Consider the following 26,001-nt stretch of genomic DNA (forward strand, 5'->3'; position numbering starts at 1 on the left):
GTGTGTGTGGGCATTTAGTATATACATATGTATGTGGGTAGGTTGAGCCATTCCTTGTCTGTTTCCTTGCGCTACCTCACTAACGCAGGAGACAGTGGTTAAGTATAATTAATAGATAAATAAATACTTTACCATCCTGCCCAAGATGTCCCTTCTTTCCTTATAAGGTTCCTGCAGTACTCAGGAAGCTGTTCACATACTGCGCTTCTCATGGGAGTGTGGATAAGTGAGGGTTAGGAAGCTCCTGAAGGATGTAGCTTCTGCCAATGGCTTCCCATTCTTCTCTTCATGGGTGTAGGCTTTAGTTTGCTACAAATGGAACCCTTCCAGTGTTCTTGCCTGTGGTGCTTCTTCAAGCAGTCGAGTCTTGCATTATATATATATACTTAATTAATTCCCTCCCCATGCATAATATGGTAGTCAAAGAGGGTGAGATCCTGGCAGATACAACCTATTTTTGGAAGTAAAATGGGGTTTTAACTCCTATACAATCAAGTGTCTTTTCTAATGCTCTCAGGGCTCTGCCTGTGGTAGAAAAATAGTTTTTCATTTTTGGAAACCTATAATATTTTTCTTTCTTGCAGGATACAATTGAGGATAAAATTCAAAAATTCCTGTATACTGGGGATGACCGTAACATTGCGCGTGTGTATGTGGCTGGACACAGAATCTTGGACCTACACAACAAGAATCTTCATTAACCTTTCTAGAATTTTGAACCAAATTTATTGGTAGGATTATTGTGTAAATGCAAACAAATGATGACATGCATGGATTAGGGTCCCCTGAGGAGAGTTGACTGAAGTTTACCATGGATTCCTGATCTGAAATCTAGCTAAAGAACACCAGAGAAGTGTTTTGCTGTGGTAATGTGTGGAAGTATTCTTAGGTGCCATATCTTTGGGAGATGATATCATTTGAATATGAATAATGATCTGAGAAAAGTTTTGCAAAGAGATATATTACTATTAGACTGTAACAGTTTTGGAAATTACGTCTTATTTGTCAAACATTCGTGACAAGTTTATTTCCTAGCTTGAGACATCAGAAGGGTATTGCCAGTGGGTAATATTTCTGAAAATAAGGATGTTTTGAAACCAAGAAAAACATATTGCATTGCAGTAAAACAGAATTGAAAATATTTATTTTCTTTATCGACATTTTATGGTGTGTAATAATGAAGATGTTGTAGTCTAGTAGAATTACAGGAGACTTAGCTTATGAGAACTGTGTTGAATATATATATGAATATATATGAATATATATATATATATATATATATATATATATATATATATATATATATATATATATATATATATATATATATATTATAAAACAAAATTTTGTGAATTTAAACAAATGTAACAGAAGCTACATTTCAAGATTCTGAGATCCTCTCCTGTTGACAGGTTGTTAGAACATTATAAATGCTATTTTATTTGCTTTCATAGAAAGACTGCATTTTTATTATGACAAATCTTTGTATTCCTAGTCTTTTATATACTCCCTGTGAGGGCATGTATTTATATTTCATGACACCTTTTTCAAGGCAGCTACTGGATCACAGATAAGATTACTTTTCATACATCTTCCTTGTTTCAAAGATAAGGATGATATTCTTAGTTGTCTGTATGTACAGAAGGAATGGCATGACAGGATGGCCATGTAGTTAATGCAATTCAGGATGTTCGTGCATTTAAGAAAAGAGGAAAGCAGCTCATGAATTTGAAAATGGATAATTTGATATAAGCACACAAACTTCATGTGTATATTTGGGTTGTAAAAGAAGTCTGAAATGGGTATCAGCTTGCATGAATCTTATCTTGATAAATGGCTTGTCTGAGTCATTACCTTATCGTCCAAACTGTGTATAAAGGTCTTGATAAGATGGTCAGTCTTCTTCATGTGCCCTTATCAAATAACAATGTGCCAACTGATTATGATTTTTATTTAATGTTACATATTGCTTTTGCCCAGTTTTATGTGCCTTTATGAATAACTGCCCCAGATTGCCACTTTCCAGGCCCTGTGTGTATGCAAAATTAGTGAGAAGAGTCAAAACTGAAAATTTAAATTTCAGATTGAGTACTACCCATCCCTGAAAGGGATAATCTTGAGTGTTTTGACAGGGAGAGATATGTTGATTATTGGCGTGATTGGAGCTTGCTCATGGCAAAGTGTACTTAGTATTAGACTTCATCCTGAGATTTAAGATTTGGTTTCAGGTTTTTATGTGGTAAGTGATTCTTGGAGGTGGTGTAGATGAAATTATATCTCCATTCATACCCACTAACGGTTACAGTAACCACAGTAGCAGTGATTTTTGTATTTCTACCATGAACAGGGCCTAATCATCTGGTACTGTATTGCTTAGAAATATTTTTTTCAGCAGTTTGTGCCCTGAAATTCTTCTGAAGAAAAACAGGAAGCACTTATGTTGAAGAATGATGATTTATGTTATAGATTATATGTTTTTTGGTATTATACAACCAGTCTTAGGCCTAGAATGGCTTTTTGACTCATTTGACACATCATACTTGAGTGGTCAAACTAGTCTTGTAAACATGTCTTGGGTGTTCTTTACTGTAGATTAAAATCTATTCTTTTACTATATTTAAATTTATTCTCATCTACCTGGGGTATATCATGTTCCTGTAGCTTCTCATTTCACTCATGCATATCCTCAGCACATGTCCAGTTTGTTAAAGTGATAGATGGACTTGCACATTAATTTAAATACTTTCTATGGACTTGCACATTAATTTAAGTCCTTTCTGCATTTTCTTCTTCCACAATCATTTGAAATGCCATTGACAATAGGTATTTCTTTCACACCTCCGAATACTCATGTGATTTTATTAGACTTAATCAATTACTCTACCTTTGTCATCTTAATCTGAAGAACTTCCAGCCCTAATTAGTACTCTGAAAGCATCCTTTTATATATCACCTTGACCAACTTTTCATCCACCTTGTAGATATTAGAGAAAGGATAGAATTATGTTTGTGCTACACATTTTCTAAATTTGGTCAGTTTTATGGCCAAAGTGATTAAGGTCCCCCTAAATCTCCCTTTCACAGTGTTGTTTCTGTTTCCCCATGCCTTTTCCTACAGTGCCGCACACACTTCTTTGACAGTTTCTTTTAGTACACCCTTTAATCCTGGGTTTGTGATGCTGGTCGGCTGTACAGCCTGCAGCATGCCACTATACTGCCAAAGATTTTGGTGACAATGTTTTCAATTTCCAGGTGATGTATGATTCCATATCTTATCTACAGATGTCACTAGCAATAAATCTGAAAAAAATATCCCACATCACAGTCACCCTTAAATCATCTGAGAGTGTAATTACATCATGAGGGTAGGAAGCCAGATTTATATGGCAACAGTTATAGTCACTTATAATAAAAGAATAATTTCACTTGTATTAGTATTAATATTTTCTTGAAAAACAGATTGTTTTAGATCATTCATGTAATTAATGTTCTGTGTGTATGTAAAGGATATGTAAATATGTAAATAATTCATGTAATATATAATGATACGTATATGTAAAAAAAGTGTGTAAATGATATTTTTTTCATACATATTCGCCATTTCCCACATTAGCAAGGTAGCGTTAAAAACAAATGACTGATCCTAAGAGGGAAAATCCTCATTTGGCCCTCTTCTCTGTTCCTTCTTTAGGAAAAGTAAAAACTGGAGGTTAGGATTTCCAGCCAGCCGCTCCCTCCCCTTTTAGTTGCCTTTTATGACATGCAGGGAATAAGTGGATGAAGGCAAGTAAGTATGAATATGTACATGTTTGTATATGTATATATCTTTGTATGTATATGTTGATATGTATGTGTATGTATATGGGCCTTTATGTATGTTTATGTGTATATGAGTGGATGGGCTACTCTTCGTCTGTTTCCTGGCACTACCTCACTGATGTGGGAGATAGCGATTGGTTATAATGAATAGAGAATAACATGTATATATATATATATATATATATATATATATATATATATATATATATATATATATATATATATATTTATATATATTATATATATATACATATATATACATACATACATATACATATCAGCAAATACATACACATACACAGACATGTACGTATATACACATGTACATATTCAAACTTTTTTCATTCACACCTGCCACCTCCAGCATTAGCGAGGTAGTGTTAAGAACAGAGGACTGATCCTTAGAGGGAATATCCTCACTTAGCCCCTTTCTCTGTTCCTTCTTTTGGAAAATTGAAAACAGGAGGGGTGGAAAGAAAGCTATAAAGTGTACAATATGTTTAGTGTATGTCAAAAGAAATCACTCCAAGAAAAGACCATAATCATTAAATAGTTTAAAGAATATGTATGTGCATGTGTATATCTGTGGGTTGGGCCATTCTTTCATCTGTTTCCTTGCACTACCTCGCTAACGCGGGAGACAGTGATTAAGTATAATGAATAAATATAATAGATATGGAGCATCTGTGCTGCCAGATAAGGCATTTCCTTACCAACTCAGTACCTTCCCACACTAATAGAGGAAAATATCTGTGTAGTTTTGTCAATAACATATGATACTGAGATGTTTTTCACTGGTTAAGATTCATTTCAGAAGCTATACAACAGTTTAATGATTAAATGCTACCTAAACACTTAAACCATATCTTATACGATTTCACTGTCTTGTAGTTTCTCATTTAACTTTTCTTAAAAGTTAAGTTTTACACTTTGATTCCATAACTTTACCATGTTCACCTTGTTTATTCATCCATATTTCTCATCCTATAATGTCTGCCATAAACGGTTAACATGCATATCAGTGTCATATGATCTGACAAACCCCACATGACCTTCTTTTAGAAATCATTTTATGCACACTTGATATAAATTTTCTTTTGAGAAGTTTATTGGTCATTCTCCCATTTATTTTGTTCCTTTTATACCTATAACACATGCATTTATTCACATCCAGATGTTGGAAATACTTTATCTGCAATGCTCATATCTGCTGATGCTCACATTATGTGCTGTGTTCATCATATTCTTTCAACCAAAACCATATCAGTCATTATGTCGTCTCCCTGTCTTCTCAGTATCCATAGCATTTATATTTATAGACATTACTGGGTTGAAAATATGTATTTGCAACACTCATACCCATTGATAGATATTCATTTTATTCTTTCACCATTTTCATTCTAAACTGGGACCTCATCTTACCTCTCTTTCCTTTTAATTTTTGCCTTATTCATCCACTCACTTTAACAGTCACCTGTGCTTTCTTCCTTGGATCTACTTTGTCAAATCAATTCATTTCTTGTCAGGTGGTATCTTCAACCTCCTCTCTCTCTAATCACATGACACATATGCACTCATTCTAAACATGTCACAATTGAATTTCACAACTATAGTTTTGAGCTGACATACTTTCCATCATACATCTTCCCAGAGCACCCCTACTTATATAAATTCCCAACCCTCCTTTCATATAATTATCTGTGCCTTACAGTGAGCCTTATTTCACACCCTTCACATCATTCTTTTGAAATGTTTCACTACCTGGCAGCCTTGTCTTGCACAAGTCTAGCATGTCTGGATTAACCTATCTGAAAATGGACTGCTGCTTTTCTCTTTATTCTTTTCTTTTTCTTTCATACTATTCGCCATTTCCCGCGTTAGCAAGGTAGCGTTAAGAACAGAGGACTGGGCCTCTGAGGGAATATCCTCACCTGGCCTCGTTCTCTGTTCCTTCTTTTGGAAAATCAAAAAAAAAATGTAGGGACTTAGTTGCATAAGGTGCCATTAGTTACCTTTACTTTCTCCTTTTCATAGCTTGACACATATGTGAGGAGGTATGCTGTTTATTTCATGTACAGTATCGGACTAGGCATTGATATATTTTTCATTAAGTTTGTGCCGAGATGCATAACGTGTATCTGTTTAGTGTTCTTTAAACTGGTTTTTCAATGGGTATTTGGTAGATTTCAGAAAGCATTAGAGTGAAAGCTTTTTTCTTTAATACAGCAGTAGTATGGTACTCAAGGTTGGACAGACTGAAATAAAGTGAGCCCTCAACCCTCTTTCTGACAATAAGACATGTGCATGAGGTAGGAAATTCGAAATGGAAAGCATGGTATTTACTTGTCCTGACCCTGGATTATTAATTTTGAGCCTTGATACTATTGCTGTGTTTGAGTCAGGATCTGGGAATTGGCACATTTGGTCAGTTAGTCTTAACAGGACAGATCAAAAGGGAGAAAATACACTCCTCCCAAATAGGTTTTCATTTGATGTGCAGAATCTGAAATGTGATGTTAGAAATTTTTACAGGTTTTCTAATATGCAGTTTTAAGTAAAGGATTAGGAAGTCTCATTTATTTTTACACTTAACATTAGAGAATATGAGAAGTGTTGTTCATGTTATAAAATCATTTATTTTCCTATCAATAATTTGTTATCAATTTTTGATTGAAATCATGTGCTGTCTTAAACACCCCATTGTAAAAACCATGTTTTAGTTATCAAGAAATAGTGTAGCATTTTAGAAGATGAATTTGTATGTATTGGACATGTTAAGATGCCTTTTTTGTATGCACGAGCTAGCTGAAATTTAGGATAATAATTATGAAGTAAACTCAAGCATTGTTACAAAAATGGCTTAATTTTTTGTTTTTCATATTGAGATGCATTGTTTGTACAGAAAGCTCATCCAGGCACTAGGGGAATAGTTGAGGAAAATAATCAAGAGGTGTGACATCATTTTTTAGCTTTATTCATATTTAATCAAAATGTTAGTACATTAGAAGAAATATTGATCACCAGTCATGCAGTACATTAGAAGAAATATTGATCACCATCGTATGACTGCAAGAAATGCTGCATTTAAGTACAGTACAGACATCAGTCTTCATTTGATAATGATAGTTTACTTTTTAATATCATGTGTTCTCCTGAGTGAATGGACAAAAAACAGACTAATGAACATTATGAATGATTCATTTTCCACAAGTATAGAATTGTTAGAAAGATGAAATAATGGTTTTCATGGAAAAGTTCTGTATTGTACTGTTATTTAAAAAAGAAATTAAGTGCATCTGACATAAGTCTTAAATTTTATTAGGAAGGTTATTCATTATCATATGTTTGAGAAAATAATTTTGTGTATCTTTAACTTATTCATTTTCAGCGATAAGATGTAGAGTAGACTGTGGGCCTCCTATCCAAAAGTGAAAAGATTTGTCCACTAAGTGCCATATTATTATATCCTGTATAAAAGATTTTAAGATATGTTTCTCTTTACAGAAAGTGGCAGACTTTGGTAAATGCCTTTTTTTTCTGACAGTAAAGGCAACTGCATGCTCTAATAATAGCCCTCTCATATATGATACATATATATGTCGTAGAAGGCGACTAGAGGGGACGGGAGCGGGGGGCCAGAAATCCTCCCCTCCTTGTATTTTTAACTTTCTAAAATGGGAAACAGAAGAAGGAGTCACGCAGGGAGTGCTCATCCTCCTCGAAGGCTCAGACTGGGGTGTCTAAATGTGTGTGGATGTAACCAAGATATGAAAAAAGGAGAGATAGGTAGTATGTTTGAGGAAAGGAACCTGGATGTTTTGGCTCTGAGTGAAACGAAGCTCAAGGGGAAGAGTGGTTCGGGAATGTCTTGGGAGTAAAGTCAGGGGTTAGTGAGAGGACAAGAGCAAGGGAAGGAGTAGCAGTACTCCTGAAACAGGAGTTGTGGGAGTATGTGATAGAATGTAAGAAAGTAAATTCTCGATTAATATGGGTAAAACTGAAAGTTGATGGAGAGAGATGGGTGATTATTGGTGCATATGCACCTGGGCATGAGAAGAAAGATCATGAGATGCAAGTGTTTTGGGAGCAGCTGAATGAGTGTGTTAGTGGTTTTGATGCACGAGACTGGGTTATAGTGATGGGTGATTTGAATGCAAAGGTGAGTAATGGGGCAGTTGAGGGAATGATTGGTAAACATGGGGTGTTCAGTGTTGTAAATGGAAATGGTGAAGAGCTTGTAGATTTATGTGCTGAAAAAGGACTGGTGATTGGGAATACCTGGTTTAAAAAGCGAGATATACATAAGTATACATATGTAAGTAGGAGAGATGGCCAGAGAGCGTTATTGGATTACGTGTTAATTGACAGGCAGCGCGAAAGAGAGACTTTTGTATGTTAATGTGCTGAGAGGTGCAACTGGAGGGATGTCTGATCATTATCTTGTGGAGGCTAAGGTGAAGATTTGTATGGGTTTTCAGAAAAGAAGAGTGAATGTTGGGGTGAAGAGTGTGGTGAGAGTAAGTGAGCTTGGGAAGGAGACTTGTGTGAGAAAGTACCAGGAGAGACTGAGTACAGAATGGAAAAAGGTGAGAACAATGGAAGTAAGGGGAGTGGGGGAGGAATGAGATGTATTTAGGGAATCTGTGATGGAGTGCGCAAAAGATGCTTGTGGCATGAGAAGAGTGGGAGGTGGGTTGATTAGAAAGGGTAGTGAGTGGTGGGATGAAGAAGTAAGATTATTAGTGAAAGAGAAGAGAGAGGCATTTGGACGATTTTTGCAGGGAAAAAATGCAATTGAGTGGGAGATGTATAAAAGAAAGAGACAGGAGGTCAAGAGAAAGGTGCAAGAGGTGAAAAAGAGGGCAAATGAGGGTTGGGGTGAGAGAGTATCATTAAATTTTAGGGAGAATAAAAAGATGTTCTAGAAGGAGGTAAATAAAGTGCATAAGACAAGGGAGCAAATGGGAACTTCAGTAATGGGTGCAAATGGGGAGGTGATAACAAGTAGTGGTGATGTGAGAAGGAGATGGAGTGAGTATTTTGAAGGTTTGTTGAATGTGTTTGATGATAGAGTGGCAGATATAGGGTGTTTTGGTCGAGGTGGTGTGCAAAGTGAGAGGGTTAGGGAAAATGATTTGGTAAACAGAGAAGAGGTAGTAAAAGCTTTGCGGAAGATGAAATCCGGCAAGGCAGCAGGTTTGGATGGTATTGCAGTGGAATTTATTGAAAAAGGGGGTGACTGTATTGTTGACTGGTTGGTAAGGTTATTTAATGTATGTATGACTCATGGTGAGGTGCCTGAGGATTGGTGGAATGCGTGCATAGTGCCATTGTACAAAGGCAAAGGGGATAAGAGTGAGTGCTCAAATTACAGAGGTATAAGTTTGTTGAGTATTCCTGGTAAATTATATGGGAGGGTATTGATTGAGAGGGTGATGGCATGTACAGAGCATCAGATTGGGGAAGAGCAGTATGGTTTCAGAAGTGGTAGAGGATGTGTGGATCAGGTGTTTGCTTTGAAGAATGTATGTGAGAAATACTTAGAAAAGCAAATGGATTTGTATGTAGCATTTATGGATCTGGAGAAGGCATATGATAGAATTGATAGAGATGCTCTGTGGAAGGTATTAAGAATATATGGTGTGGGAGGCAAGTTGTTAGAAGCAGTGAAAAGCTTTTATCGTGGATGTAAGGCATGTGTACGTGTAGGAAGAGAGGAAAGTGATTGGTTCTCAGTGAATGTAGGTTTGCAGCAGGGGTGTGTGATGTCTCCATGGTTGTTTACTTTGTTTATGGATGGGGTTGTTAGGGAGGTGAATGCAAGAGTTTTGGAAAGAGGGGCAAGTATGAAGTCTGTTGTGGATGAGAGAGCTTGGTAAGTGAGTCAGTTGTTGTTCGCTGATGATACAGCGCTGTTGGCTGATTCATGTGAGAAACTGCAGAAGCTGGTGACTGAGTTTGGTAAAGTGTGTGAAAGAAGAAAGTTAAGAGTAAATGTGAATAAGAGCAAGGTTATTAGGTACAGTAGGGTTGAGGGTCAAGTCAATTGGGAGGTAAGTTTGAATGGAGAAAAACTGGAGGAAGTGAAGTGTTTTAGATATCTGGGAGTGGATCTGGCAGCAGATGGAACCATGGAAACGGAAGTGAATCATAGGGTGGGGGAGGGGGCGAAAATCCTGGGAGCCTTGAAGAATGTGTGGAAGTCGAGAACATTATCTCAGAAAGCAAAAATGGGTATGTTTGAAGGAATAGTGGTTCCAACAATGTTGTAAGGTTGCGAGGCGTGGGCTATGGATAGAGTTGTGCACAGGAGGGTGGATGTGCTGGAAATGAGATGTTTAAGGACAATGTGTGGTGTGAGGTGGTTTGATCGAGTAAGTAATGTAAGGGTAAGAGAGATGTGTGGAAATAAAAAGAGCATGGTTGAGAGAGCAGAAGAGGGTGTTCTGAAATGGTTTGGGCACATGGAGAGAATGAGTGAGGAAAGATTGACCAAGAGGATATATGTGTCGGAGGTGGAGGGAACGAGGAGAAGTGGGAGACCAAATTGGAGGTGGAAAGATGGAGTGAAAAAGATTTTGTGTGATCGGGGCCTGAACATGCAGGAGGGTGAAAGGAGGGCAAGGAATAGAATAAATTGGATCGATGTGGTACACCGGGGTTGACGTGCTGTCAGTGGATTGAATCAGGGCATGTGAAGCGTCTGGGGTAAACCATGGAAAGTTCTGTGGGGCCTGGATGTGGAAAGGGAGCTGTGGTTTCGGGCATTATTGCATGACAGCTAGAGACTGAGTGTGAACGAATGGGGCCTTTGTTGTCTTTTCCTAGTGCTACCTCGCACACATGAGGGGGGAGGGGGATGGTATTCCATGTGTGGCGACGGGAATGAATAAGGGCAGACAGTGTGAATTGTGTGCATTGGTATATATGTATGTGTCTGTGTGTGTATATATATGTGTACATTAAGATGTATAGGTATGTATATTTGCGTGTGTGGACGTGTATGTATATACATCGTGTATGAGGGTGGGTTGGGTCATTTCTTTCGTCTGTTTTCTTGCGCTACCTCGCAAACGCAGGAGACAGCGACAAAGCAAAATAAATAAGATATATATATATATATATATATATATATGTATGGAAAGTTGTGTGGGGCCTAGATGTGGAAAGGGAGCTGTGGTTTCGGTGCATTATTACATGACAGCTAGAGACTGAGTGTGAACGAATGGGACCTTTGGTGTCTTTTCCTAGCGCTACCTCGCACACATCTAGGGGGAGGGGGTTGTTATTCCATGTGTGGCGAGGTGGTGATGGGAACAAATAAAGGCAGACAGTATGAATTATGTACATGTGTATATATGTATATGTCTGTGTGTGTATATATATATATATGTGTACATTGAGACGTATAGGTATGTATATTTGTGTGTGTGGACGTGTATGTATATACATGTGTATGTGGGTGGGTTGGGCCATTTCTTTTGTCTGTTTCCTTGCGCTACCTCACTAACGCGGGAGAGAGCGACAAAGCAAAATAAATAAATAAATAAATAAATAAATAACCCTACTGTACCTAGTAACCTTGCTCTTATTCACATTTACTCTTAACTTTCTTCTTTCACACACTTTACCAAACTCAGTCACCAGCTTCTGCAGTTTCTCACATGAATCAGCCAACAGCGCTGTATCATCAGCGAACAACAACTGACTCACTTTCCAAGCTCTCTCATCCCCAACAGACTGTATACTTGCCCCTCTTTCCAAAACTCTTGCATTCACCTCCCTAACAACCCCATCCATAAACAAAGTAAACAACCATGGAGACATCACACACCCCTGCCGCAAACCTACATTCACTGAGAACCAATTACTTTCCTCTCTTCCTACATGTACACATGCCTTACATCCTCGATAAAAACTTTTCACTGCTTCTAACAACTTGCCTCCCACACCATATACTCTTAGTACCTTCCACAGAGCATCTCTATCAACTCTATCATATGCCTTCTCCAGATCCATAAATGCTACTACAAATCCATTTGCTTTTCTAAGTATTTCTCACATGCATTCTTCAAAGCAAATACATACCCAGACATATACATATATACACATTTACTTGCTGCCTTTATTCATTCTCATCGCCACCCCACTGCACATGGAATGACAACCCTCCTCCCCCCGCATGCACATGAGGTAGCGCTAGGAAAAGCCAACGAAGGCCACATTCGTTCACACTCAGTCTCTAGCTATCATGTATAATGCACCGAAACCACAGCTCGTTGAAATATATATGTATGTATATGTGGGTGTGTGTGTGCGTTTATGTATATACATATGTATGTGGGTGGGTTGGGCCGTTCTTTTGTTTTCTTGCACTACCTCACTAACGTGGGAGAGGGCGATTAAGTATAATAAAAAAATATATATGTGGGCATTATTTGTAGGATAGTAGTTCCAGCAATGTTATATGGCTGTGAGGCATGGGCTAAGGATAGGGTTGTACAGGGGAGGGTGGATGTGTTGGAATTGAAATGTTTAACGACAATATGTGGTGTGAGGTAGTTTGATCGAATAAGTAATGAAAGGGTAAGAGAGATGCGTGAAGATAAAAAGAATGTGGTTTAGAGAGCAGAAGAGGGTGTGTTAAAATGGTTTTGCATATGGGGAGAATGAATGAGAAAAGATTGACAAAGAGGATGTATGAGTCAGTGGTGGAGGGAACAAGGAGAAGTGGGAGACCCAGTTGGAAAGAAAAAGATTTTGAGTGATCAGGGCCTGAACATACAGGAGGGTGAGAGGTGTGCAAGGAATAGAGTGAATTGGAACAATGTTGTATACCATGCTTGATGTGCTGTCAGTGGACTGAATCAGGGCAAGTGAAGCATCTGGAGTAAACTATGGAAAGATCTGTGGGCCTGGATGTGGATGGGGAGCTGTGTTTTCAGTGCATTACACATGACAGCTAGAGACTGAGTGTGAATGAATGTGGCCTTTTTTGTCTGTTTTCCTGGTGCTGCCTTGCTGAAGCAGGGGGTAGCAATGCTGTTTCCTTTGGGGCAGGGTAACACTGGAAATGGATGAAGGCAAGCAGGTATGAATATGTACATGTGTATATGTATGTATAAGTGCATGTATGGGCATATATGTATATTTTCCCTCCCTCATACATATTCACCATCTCTCATGTTAGCAGCAATAAGAACAGAGGACCAAGCCTAAGAAGGAAAATCCTCACTTGGCTCCCTTCTCTGTTCCCTCTTTTGGAAAAGTAAAAAACTTGAGGGAAGGAACCCCCCCCCCCTCTCATCCCTTTTAGTTGCCTTCTACAACACGCAGGGAATACATGGGAAGTATTCTTTCTCCCCCATCCCCAGGGATAATATATGTGTATATCAGTGAATGGGCCATTCTTCGTTTGCTTCCTGGCACTACCTTGCTGTCGTGGGAAATGGTGATCAAGTATACTAGGAATGATTATGTATGTATAGATATATATATATATATATCTATGGAACCATGGAAGCGGAAGTGGATCATAGGGTGGGGGAGGGGGCGAAAATCCTGGGAGCCTTGAAGAATGTGTGGAAGTCAAGAACATTATCTCGGAAAGCAAAAATGGGTATGTTTGAAGGAATAGTGGGTCCAACAATGTTGTATGGTTGCGAGGCGTGGGCTATGGATAGAGTTGTGCGCAGGAGGATGGATGTGCTGGAAATGAGATGTTTGAGGACAATGTGTGGTGTGAGATGGTTTGATCGAGTAAGTAACGTAAGGGTAAGAGAGATGTGTGGAAATAAAAAGAGCGTGGTTGAGAGAGCAGAAGAGGGTGTTTTGAAATGGTTTGGGCACATGGAGAGAATGAGTGAGGAAAGATTGACCAAGAGGATATATGTGTCGAAGGTGGAGGGAATGAGGAGAAGTGGGAGACCAAATTGGAGGTGGAAAGATGGAGTGAAAAAGATTTTGTGTGATCGGGGCCTGAACATGTAGGAGGGTGAAAGGAGGGCAAGGAATAGAGTGAATTGGATCGATGTGGTATACCGGGGTTGACGTGGTGTCAGTGGATTGAATCAGGGCATGTGAAGCGTCTGGGGTAAACCATGGAAAGCTGTGTAGGTATGTATATTTGCGTGTGTGGACGTATGTATATACATGTGTATGGGGGTGGGTTGGGCCATTTCTTTCGTCTGTTTCCTTGCGCTACCTCGCAAACACGGGAGACAGCGACAAAGCAAAAAAATATATATATATATATATATATATATATATATATATAAGGAATCCTTCAACATTGTATGCAAACAATTCATAATTCATCCACCTCTGTAAACTATGCCTTACCTGCCCAGTGTTCCATCCTCTCAAAAGCAAACAGAACAGTGATGCAAACCACACAAAGTAATGCACTCAGAATAGTAACTAGCTGCCATGCAACCACAAACACAACTTCACAGTGAAACAAAGATCCTGTTAATTCAGTCACGTCTCAGTATGCTTAGCACTCAGTTCTGTACAATAGCACTATCCCTATCCCACCCAAACTACTCAGTGACTAACCATCAGCTCTTAAGTAGAAATAAGAAGTTTACCCCTGCCTCATACATTAGTAACTTATATTGACAGATCCCCTCACCTCCAACAATTATAAGGCTGATAAAACTCAGACACACTATAATAACTTGACAAACACTAAACAACCAGCCTCCCAACTCAGTCTTAAACTCAATTCCACCAGATATACACCCATCAGAAACCACACTCCCTCAACAAACTTGCGTCACACTCTCCGGTTACATTCTTGGGCATCACTAATCACTACAATTCTACAAACACCTTTTCAACATGTCCCAAGACCTTTCATGCCCATGATGCAACTATCATAAAGGAGACACCAGGCACTTACTACTCAGTTGCCCTGTATTTTCTGCATGTAAACACACCCACATTACAATGATTTATGATCTGTGGTCCTGATTAATGGATGTGGCCAGCTTCCTTAATGCTACAGGAGCTTCATAAGGGTAGAAGGGACTGTTGGGGCAGGAAGGTAAGGCAAAGTATATTCTCCAGGTGTTGGTGATCCTTGCTTGCAAATGGTAATGCTATAAGGAATGGTTTACCTTTAACTGTGCTGTATTATTTTCAGCAGATAGAAAAGAGTAAAGCATGTCAAGGACCTGCTCATTCTAATGGAGCCCACTTTACCTTGCTTGCTTGAGAAAAGCAGCTGGGAAGCTGTTGTAGCTCCATGGAGTGGTCTTAGGGGTATATGATGGTAATGATAAAGTAATATTTTCTGTAAATGTATAATTATAAAGACAAAAGTTAGATGACTACTTTGCCATCTGATTATTTATTGAATCAGTGTTGCTGAGAGACTTTATTGCATGGAATGCAGGTCCAGTCCTTTATCGTCAATAATATTAATGATGAAGAGAGTTCTGTTGGTGAGCTGCATATTAATGAAAATATTTATAGTGTGAGATATTGTAACGGTTATCAACTTGTTAGTTTTTCTTATTTATACAGATATGTATGAAAACTACCAATTGTCAGAATATCATGTCACATCTAGAACTATTTGTTTTGAATGAGAATTTACTGTATTTCACAAAATGGTAAAATATTTTGTGAGAATAGTATATGTTTCTCCACAATTTGTGTGACTTGAAAATTCTAAACTCAAGCTGAATGATTTGGACAAGTGTAGTTTGTATGCTTCCTGTGTGCTTTATTCTTTCTTACTGTTGGCCATGATTGTTAAGGAGTAAAGAAAGATGTCACATATCAGTTATCTGTTAAGTCCAATGTATGATTATAGTTTTTTCTTATTTTTTGATTTTTTTTTTTTACAAACAGTGGCATTAGAATATTTGCATGGGCATTTGAAGTTCAGGAAAAAATTACCATATAGAAGGAACAGGGTAACTGCAAAATTATTACATTGTATTATGTACTTTTGAATTAACTAAATATCTATCTTAGCCAAAATGAATTATTGACCATACACTTGTCGCCATTTAGGTATGATTTCCTTGACATTTGTATGACATGTATAGGCTGTTGTGTCTTGCTTTTCTTCTTTTGCTCCATGGAATGACCCTGACTGTATCTTTTTTGTTAGAAATTTCGGAGATAGTTGTAAACTTTTATCTGTTGATATGCTAGACCTCTTCAGCTTATTTATCCTTACAATACTTGTATTCTTGCTTAGAATTATGCCTTAGATTGACAAGAAAATTAGTTGAATTATGAATGTGTGAGAAGAGAGAATGTTTTTGGAAATTTTTATTAGAAAAAGATTTTGTAAGGGAGAGTGCTAAGGGAGTGAAAGGTGATGTAACAGAGGACCTGTAAGAGATGTTACAGGGAAGACGTAAATGTGTTTGTATGAGGGAAAAGTATGAATTTAGAATAATATTCGGTTAGAATTCAGTACTAAGGTGATGTTTAGAAAAGATCTTATGTGAATACCTGTGGCCAAAATACTAGTGGACAGACATGTGAAAAGCAGAGGAATTACAATTACAATAATTGTTAGTGTGTCTTGCATGTAACAGAAGGAACATTATTTTTTTTCCAACAAAAGTTAGGCAGTGAATAAGGATAATAGAATTGATCATGCTTTCTTCAAGAATGATACGTTAAGTTCAAAGCTAACTGATTAATCCCCATCATTCATCCTCAAAGACAAGATTGCCACATGTAAACAAAAGCCAGTGTATTCTCTAAAGTGACATAACAAGATAAAAATCTTAGACCCAGATTACAGTGAAACAACCACTCCAGTATAAGCATTTGGCTGAAGTCCTATGTTTCACAGTTTTTTCTCCGGCTTTGAATAATGTGACAAAATTCCTTCAGCAGCTAAGTTATCTTTTTATCAAAGTTTCTTTTATGTTAAAGAAACAAATGTTTAGATTGTCCCCTTCAGTTAAAGTATTTCCCTTGAAATATGCCTATACACTCCAAGTTTGTATCTTTTGTCTCCTCCCTTTTGCATGTCACAGCTCATTTTCAGTGAGATTTTAGTCTGGTATATATTTCTATTTATCCTTTGAGTCTTGCTTTGGGTGTCTGTGTATGTGGTCATCAACAATGAAATTCACCTCAAGAAGCTGCAAAAAGCCATGGAGGAGATACCTTTCTTTCACATGAAGTTAGTGGGAACAAAATCCCCCTCATAGATGTCCAAATAGAGGCAAAGAATGGCAGGTACATCACTATTTGATTTTGAAAGTCCACTGACCTGGGAAGACTTGTGAATGCCAACACTAAATGCCCCTCAAAATATACATTGTGTCATAAACTCATATATACAGAAAGCTTATTGGAAATATTCTCATTGGACTTTATTACATCATGAAGTAACTGTAGTGAAGCAAATTCTTGTAAATTGGTTATTTTAACACATTTATCAACCAGTAAATGCAGAAATGTTTTAGTCCTCATCACCCTCTTTTATGGGGCTTCTGCGGCTTCAAAGTCAAACTCCACACAGGTTCAGGAAAGTGATGGACTCCTTTGAAGCAAGGAGGTCCTCAACAAAATATTATTTCTTGTTTACTGACAATGGATATGTGTAAAGAGGGAAAGGTGTTACAAGACTGCCTGCAGTCGACTGCACCACATGAGAAATCTTTGGCAAAGGTGTTTCAACATCAGTGAATGGAAAGGAGTACAATCTTGTCTAAGACCAGACCCTCTAACTTCATAGGAATCCGACAATTCACTGCTCATAACATGGAGTGCAGTCTTAAAGCTGCAGTAGCCCCATAAGGGTCATGGGATTATACAGTATAATAGTAATAATGAATATGATGATATTAATAATAATGATAATAAACAAAGTCTTACTGACTTTGCTTATGGACAGAGCTGAGCTTATATACAGCTAGAAACAAATAGTGGGATGAGCTTATTCAGAGGTATCACAAGCTCATTGGCAACACACATTTAGCAATTAACATATTAAGTATATGATGTTTGCAGTAGTTGTACATCATCTGGATATCTTGCTGGCAGCTTTTGATGCAATGATTTACACACCATATTCAAGAGGCTTAAAACTCCATGAATTAAAGTACCTATACCTTGTCATGGTTGTCTCCTAAAAGAAAAAGCCCAAAGAAATACAAAGTATTCATCAACATAAAGGATTAGATAATGTTTGAATTACCTGTACAGAAATTGAATACATAATTGGGTTAAGTAGTGTGAATATGAGGAGTTGGATAAGGATACAATATCCTTTACTTATGCATAAACCCATCTTTTTTCAACAAGGTTGTCCTATCTGCATTTTAAGAGAAGTAAAACATCATTCCTTTTAATTTTCTGTTGCTTGTAGTGTAAGAGATGGGAGTTGCATCACTTTTGCAATTACTCAACAAGCTTGAAGAATTTCTCCCCAAGTATATTTCATGTATTATTTATTCTCTGGTAACAGTTTGGACAGAGATCTACTATGATTAGACGTAGGAAATATATTGTCCAGTATAGTGTGCTTTAGATATAGCATTTTGTAGATAGATGTATTTCTATATATGTATTCTGATTGTTTTAGTAATTTTTAGGATTCTGTGAATGTTAACTTAAGAGTGATTATACCCAGTAGACAGGTTTTAGGTTAGGAGGGCTGTTAGGATCATTCCATGGTGCATAGTGAAAGCTTTTTCTCTTATCAGGTTCAAAAAGCAGTTTTCATTGTTCTTTTTGTGTTTTTTTTTAGTTTCACTGTTAGGTGTGAAAGCTTTGTTCAAATCTGTATAATTAAATTAATAAGGTATGTATAAAACAACCCCATATGACATTTATGGTGAATGAACATATGAAAAGAGTATATAACTCAACCTCGCATATAGAGTATATGTAGAAGTGCAATTTACTGCTGTAATTGTCAAGGAACCTCACATCCTATTTATGTGGGCTTGTGTTTACTGTATTAGGTAACTACCTTTATTTCTGAGATTATAGTTGATATTTGCTGCCTGAGTAATTCAATAGGATACTTTGTTAAGCTTTGGGTCATCATTGTATTTGTATATGTGTATATGATCTTCCAGTTTGTATTAACTTGAAACATGGTTCACGAATTTTATTTTTATTACAAAAGCAGCTATTATAGCATTACCATGATCAAAAATATCAAATCATATCGTTACATTTGTCAGTGCACTCATTTGTACTAAATATATGCTTCAAACTCCCAACTACCATCTGCTAAGACTATTTATCTGCTGAGAAAGAAGAGATCTTTTTGCATGGGAAGATTATGCTGATAGATGATAAGGGTTTGTAGATAACCATGATCTGCTTTTGAGTATAACCTAACATGCATCATGCTACCATCTCTGCCTGACACATGCATTTGAGCTTTTGTTTCTGAGTTGTAAACACAGTGCTGTACCGTATCACTATTTATACAGTGAATATATGAAACATATACCAAAGGCTTTATTTTTATACAATATAGCTGTAATGCATGTTTCTCATGTGCGTGGTATTAACACTATGTTTGTTAAACATTGCCTCAGCAGTATCTTTGCAGTTATTACAGTATTTATTAAGATATATTTCCAAAAGATTTATAACAGTTGTTAGATTTCTCCTGAGAGAAATATAATAGGAGGAATTCTGTATTTTGGTGAAAGTTATTAAAAATCATTCCTCCTAAAAATTATGTCTGAGAGTGATTTCACATGTATTCATACAGTATGTATGTACAGGGTGTCTCACTTGTTTGAAAATAAAGGCTGTGTTCACTATTTACCTTTATTTCAACAATGTTCAAATTGCATTTCATAACCCATCATGGATATACCCAAGAATGCGTCAGAATTTATGCCAATATATGAAATGCAGTTAGAACAAATTATCAGACTAAAAATAATAGTGAATTCTGCCTTTCAGTCTGAGCTTTTGAGACACCCTGTATAATCTTAAGTGATTCTTACATGATGGCACATAATAGAATGGCTGTTTTAAGCCATGTATTTATTATGACTCGTGCAAATGTTGCTCTAAATCATGCAAATATGAACTATTGAAATTTTGGTTGAACAGTTTATTTGCATTTTAGATATTTAAAAAGAATGAATTAATTCAAATTTCTAAGTTGCTTTTTAATTATCACATGGAATTTTTCTCATGGTTGAAATAATTGAAAACAAGTTATTAACTGTTATCAGACACCTTTTCATTGTTTGAAGTTGTGATATGTGTGACACAATAATATATTCAACAAAATGCTCATTTGATATGAATTTAAACAAAGTATGATATGTGTTATGTAAATTTTGGTTTGTTTTTTCAGCAGGTATCACTAGTTTTGACTCATAAACATGATATAGGGAAGCGGTTAAAATAAGCTGGATGTTAAGGCAACTTATTCTGCCAATCCTTGGCCATGCAAAAATTAACAAATTTGACATTTATGCTGAGATCAGGGAATGATAACTAATTTAGCATTGACAGATAAACAAGCATACTGTACTACATTTACCACAGTACATCAAAATCTTTTTGGTATGGAAAAACACACACAACCACTGAGAGTTGGAAGATTGTGATGAATTAAAATATTTCATACATGAAGGGGTGTATAAGTACTATATATAAACTCTTTAATGGAACTATGAAGTTATAATCCAATTTCAAGAGCTAGGGAATGGGAAGAATCTGTTACTGTGGTATAAGAGATTGTCCATATGCCTTGTGATTAAAAATTGCACCCTTTTTGGGAACTCTTGTCTTAATGATAATGCTTTCTTGTATTATATAAAAATATTGAGTAACATTCCTTCTGTGTACAGTATTGGTTAAGAAATGAATGCATTTCATGATATTATATGATACATCTCTTCCTGGATCTGTGTGGGTAAATTTTAGTGTATTTTTTGATAATTAAATCTTTACTAGATTCTGCTTCAACCCATACATTTCAAGTTAGGTTAAGCTATTATGCAGATATGATTGCTAAATAAAATGTAAATCGTATATTACTTAATGTTTTTATCCTTTTCTCATAAATATAGACTTTGAAGTTACTGAGATTATTCTTAAAATCATTACATTATACTTGGAATAGATCATGAACATAAAACCCAAAAAAGTGCCCGACCTTTCCCTGACCATACATTCATGATGATACAGGAAATATTTACCTTCACATTAACAGGAAAATTTTACATTGATGTATCCACTACTTCCTATGAAAAGTATGTAGTCTTCAAAACATACTATTATAAGCCAAAACATCTCAAAATTCCATTTCATCAATTTTCATACCTTTTCAGAGAATATCCGTTTTCCATAGCCAAGGATGACAGACCTCTCATTGACTAATTCTATTTCCTAAATTCACATTATCTTATACTGATGGGATGTTACTCGCTTTCAACTCTTTCATATAGATCACATATCATGTGTTGTAATAATTTTATTCCAAGCCTTTGGATGTGTGCCTCTCTGTTTGTGTTCTCTAAAGAAATATTTTTAGTTCACTAATCCCTTGTCAATATAATTATTAATGTACAGCCCTGCTGACGGCACAAGAACATTTATGCAGAAGGAATTTTATTTGCTGTTCAGCTGTTGTGTACAGTTCTAATTAAATATATAGCATAAAATGCATATATCATTTAGCTTTAAAGAAGACATACAATAAAGACACGTAAGGAGACACAAATACATAAATGTGCAATAACTAATATGAATAAACTTCAGCTACTTTTGGGACCGTAACAAGAAAGTGGCACGAGTCAAAAATATGAATATGCCGACGCAATATTTGGATGCTACCGCCGCCTAGCGTCGTGTAACATAACTAAGAGAAAAATAGTGTTCATCATTGCCAAATGTTGCTACTGGCGTCACGCTAAGGTTAATGGTTTTCGGCTTCTGTAGTCTATCTTCCCTGTAGTCTATCTTCCCTGATTGCGAACTTGCTAGTTGCTGCTTAGCCTTAGATGGTGCAAGTGTGAACTCTGTGTCTACGTTATTCTAGGAGGCTCCTGACATTGCCGCCAATTGATAGTGACTAAGGATGGAAATAATTTGAAGGATTAATGGTTTATTCGTGGGAATGGACGAAAAGAAGTGGATATGGAGACTAAGGAAGAGGTTGAGGAGACCATCGTGAGGTTCAAGGAATGTCAACAAGCCAACGATGGTCAACACCATGACCCCCATCGCTAAATTTCCGGAACACTTATGAAATGATTTCATAGACAAACGATGCACAGCAGATCATATAAGGTAATGAGCCATAGATCGTGATTAGTTATCCATCAGGGTCGAAAATCTTGCTTCATCGCAGTATGGCGTCTGTGACTACATGACAGTCGGACAATACATTATCCAGGATGGGCAAGGGAGGTACACTTATACCTCTAATTTATCATGTTACCGTACATTGGCCTGTTTCTTGACTGTCATTGTGGGTAGTAATGAAAGGTCGTAGCATTCACTGAGGTTCATTTAAGTCTTGAGGTGGTAAAGTTTACTTCGAATTCCTTTACTGCGAAAAAAAAAATGGATTGAATTGCATTGATATAAGTAATGTTAGGCTTTATTTTACCTTTTGACCAAAAATAAATCCATAGTCATGCGCCCGCTGATGGCAGTACGGCATTTGAGAAGTTTGATACTATGTTAATTAATTAAATGTGTTCAGTAATATTTGACATATATTCCATAAACAGTACACTCGGTCAAACAAGGCCATCACGCCTATAGCGAACCCGGGCATGGGTGTTGAATTTCACCTTTAACGACAAGATTTTGGACCCTTGTCAAATTTTCTGTCTGTTGTATTATTGATATGAATCTAACTATCAGTTATGATGAAAACAAATATTCAGTTGTGTCATTTTTCACGTGGAAAAGATATTGAAAGTAATGCAAAGTTTTATTACTTTTATTTAGAAAAATAGTATAGTTCACTCATTCGAAGACTAAAATTAATGGTCATGCTGTAGCGAATATTTTGATTATTTTAAGTAGTATGAAAGTTGTTAATACTTTTACATTTCTAACAATATTAACATAAACTAACAATGTAGATAGTTTCATGGGAGACAGAAGGAAAATACTGAAATTGTAGTGCTAAATCATTTTTGAAATGGGTAAAGTGATATGAAAATTACAGGCATGACAAAGTGAATTCAGTCGTGAAGTATTTCGATTGACCCTAACCCAGGTCAGGTGGTAGTCAAAATTCCTCAGTCGAAGCACAATTTTGTTATAAGATTGAAAATTAATAACCCTTAGAATCATCATTCATCAAAGTCTGTATTATGGTAAACACGTTTTATTTACTGATTTAGAATGATACAAAAAACGTGGCAAACTCTTTGTGTGTTCAGTTACGAACTAATTCCACGCATCCCGTATTGTTGCATTCGGTGTTAGAGGAAGCACCATCAAATTAGTTAACGTGTATGTGTGTGTTTATTCGAATGCATAAATGCTCCCCCTTCATCATTACTGTGCAGTAGTTCGGATTTTTTAACATTTAAGTTCTTTGAAAAACGCAGAAAAAGAGCAACCAGAAGCCACCGCAAGAAACTTCTTTAAGATATACAGAAGTACTTCCATAGTATCAGCGTTTGGCATGGATGGAATAGGCTAAGTAATGTTTAAAAAGTTTTATGACCAGAGAGTTCAGGGAAAAGGCCGCACGAATTTAGTGCATAGAGGTAATACATGATTTTCGTAAAAGAAGATGCAGTGATTTGTTTTCATTAATGAGCTTACAGAACTCTTAGTAAAGTCACCTTGGAGCAGCCAAAGTCACCGATGAACACGTGACAATCAGAAACAAATCAGAAAGTATATGATTTTTTTTTGTGGTGCACAGTGGATGATGTGTGTTTTGAAGCGTGTGTTTGCGCGGTGGAATATTTTCTTATTTTTCGTCGTAATTTTCCTTGTGTAGCATGGAAAATGCGAGATTGAATACAGTGAAAGAAAACGTAAACCCATATCCATTAAGGTCGTTATTAAGTTATTGTTATTTTCAATGCTGGATATATTGATGGTATTCTCGTCTAATTTCGTGTACTCCATACAAAATGGAATGTCGAAATTTCCTGCACCAGACGAAAGTTATACCAACACTTTATAAAGATCCCTTTAGTGCTCTTTTCTTTAGCATATTAGGCCATAATTATAGATATCACAAGTGGACAATAAATCATCGTTAACAGGAGAAATATATATTTCGTCAAACATATAAAATATATAACAATTTGTAATGCTCTCGACTACGAGCCATAAACACTAAATTCCAAACTTTAGAAAAAATAACACCTTACACTTGTAAGGTTAATCATATGGGCATTATGATATATATGTAAGGCTGGTAGTGTGAAGTGATAACCTTGAAAAGAAATACCTTGAACACTTTCTTCTGGTATTTATGATAATTGTAGACCATTCATGCCCTTATATGTGGCCTTCCACAATTATAAACTAATATTTACAGTAACATGTAATGCAGACTGACATTCTGCAGCATAGACTATCTTTAATTATATAGAGTGAATATTTACATTACATGCAAATTTATATTTCAATATATATATATATATGTATATATATATATATATATATATATATATATATATTTTTTTTTTTTTTTTATACTTTGTCGCTGTCTCCCGCGTTTGCGAGGTAGCGCAAGGAAACAGACGAAAGAAATGGCCCAACCCCCCCCCCCCCATACACATGTATATACATACATCCACACACGCAAATATACATACCTACACAGCTTTTCCATGGTTTACCCCAGACGCTTCACATGCCTTGATTCAATCCACTGACAGCACGTCAACCCCGGTATACCACATCGCTCCAATTCACTCTATTCCTTGCCCTCCTTTCACCCTCCTGCATGTTCAGGCCCCGATCACACAAAATCTTTTTCACTCCATCTTTTCACCTCCAATTTGGTCTCCCTCTTCTCCTCGTTCCCTCCACCTCCGACACATATATCCTCTTGGTCAATCTTTCCTCACTCATTCTCTCCATGTGCCCAAACCACTTCAAAACACCCTCTTCTGCTCTCTCAACCACGCTCTTTTTATTTCCACACATCTCTCTTACCCTTACGTTACTCACTCGATCAAACCACCTCACACCACACATTGTCCTCAAACATCTCATTTCCAGCACATCCATCCTCCTGCGCACAACTCTATCCATAGCCCACGCCTCGCAACCATACAACATTGTTGGAACCACTATTCCTTCAAACATACCCATTTTTGCTTTCCGAGATAATGTTCTCGACTTCCACACATTCTTCAAGGCCCCCAGAATTTTCGCCCCCTCCCCCACCCTATGATCCACTTCCGCTCCATGGTTCCATCCGCTGCCAGATCCACTCCCAGATATCTAAAACACTTCACTTCCTCCAGTTTTTCTCCATTCAAACTCACCTCCCAATTGACTTGACCCTCAACCCTACTGTACCTAATAACCTTGCTCTTATTCACATTTACTCTTAACTTTCTTCTTCCACACACTTTACCAAACTCAGTCACCAGCTTCTGCAGTTTCTCACATGAATCAGCCACCAGCGCTGTATCATCAGCGAACAACAACTGACTCACTTCCCAAGCTCTCTCATCCCCAACAGACTTCATACTTGCCCCTCTTTCCAAAACTCTTGCATTTACCTCCCTAACAACCCCATCCATAAACAAATTAAACAACCATGGAGACATCACACACCCCTGCCGCAAACCTACATTCACTGAGAACCAATCACTTTCCTCTCTTCCTACACGTACACATGCCTTACATCCTCGATAAAAACTTTTCACTGCTTCTAACAACTTTCCTCCCACACCATATATTCTTAATACCTTCCACAGAGCATCTCTATCAACTCTATCATATGCCTTCTCCAGATCCATAAATGCTACATACAAATCCATTTGCTTTTCTAAGTATTTCTCACATACATTCTTCAAAGCAAACACCTGATCCACACATCCTCTACCACTTCTGAAACCACACTGCTCTTCCCCAATCTGATGCTCTGTACATGCCTTCACCCTCTCAATCAATACCCTCCCATATAATTTACCAGGAATACTCAACAAACTTATACCTCTGTAATTTGAGCACTCACTCTTATCCCCTTTGCCTTTGTACAATGGCACTATGCAC

At 36.9% G+C, this 26,001-nt stretch overlaps 1 protein-coding gene across 5 annotated transcripts in view; it reads left to right on the forward strand.

Moving 5' to 3' along the window:
* Positions 1 to 20,817, forward strand: part of LOC139763076 (uncharacterized) — a 66,475-nt gene extending 45,658 nt beyond the window's left edge. For all 5 annotated transcript variants that reach the window (XM_071688683.1, XM_071688682.1, XM_071688680.1 and 2 more), the window contains exon 16: positions 585 to 20,817. In XM_071688683.1, coding sequence (XP_071544784.1) covers positions 585 to 701 — 117 coding nt within the window. In that variant the 3' untranslated portion in view covers positions 702 to 20,817. The remainder of the gene's footprint in view (positions 1 to 584) is intronic.
* Positions 20,818 to 26,001: the final 5,184 nt, after the last annotated feature.

This window comes from Panulirus ornatus, chromosome 46 (genome assembly GCF_036320965.1).
Source record: "Panulirus ornatus isolate Po-2019 chromosome 46, ASM3632096v1, whole genome shotgun sequence".
Classification (NCBI taxonomy): Eukaryota; Metazoa; Arthropoda; class Malacostraca; order Decapoda; family Palinuridae; genus Panulirus; species Panulirus ornatus.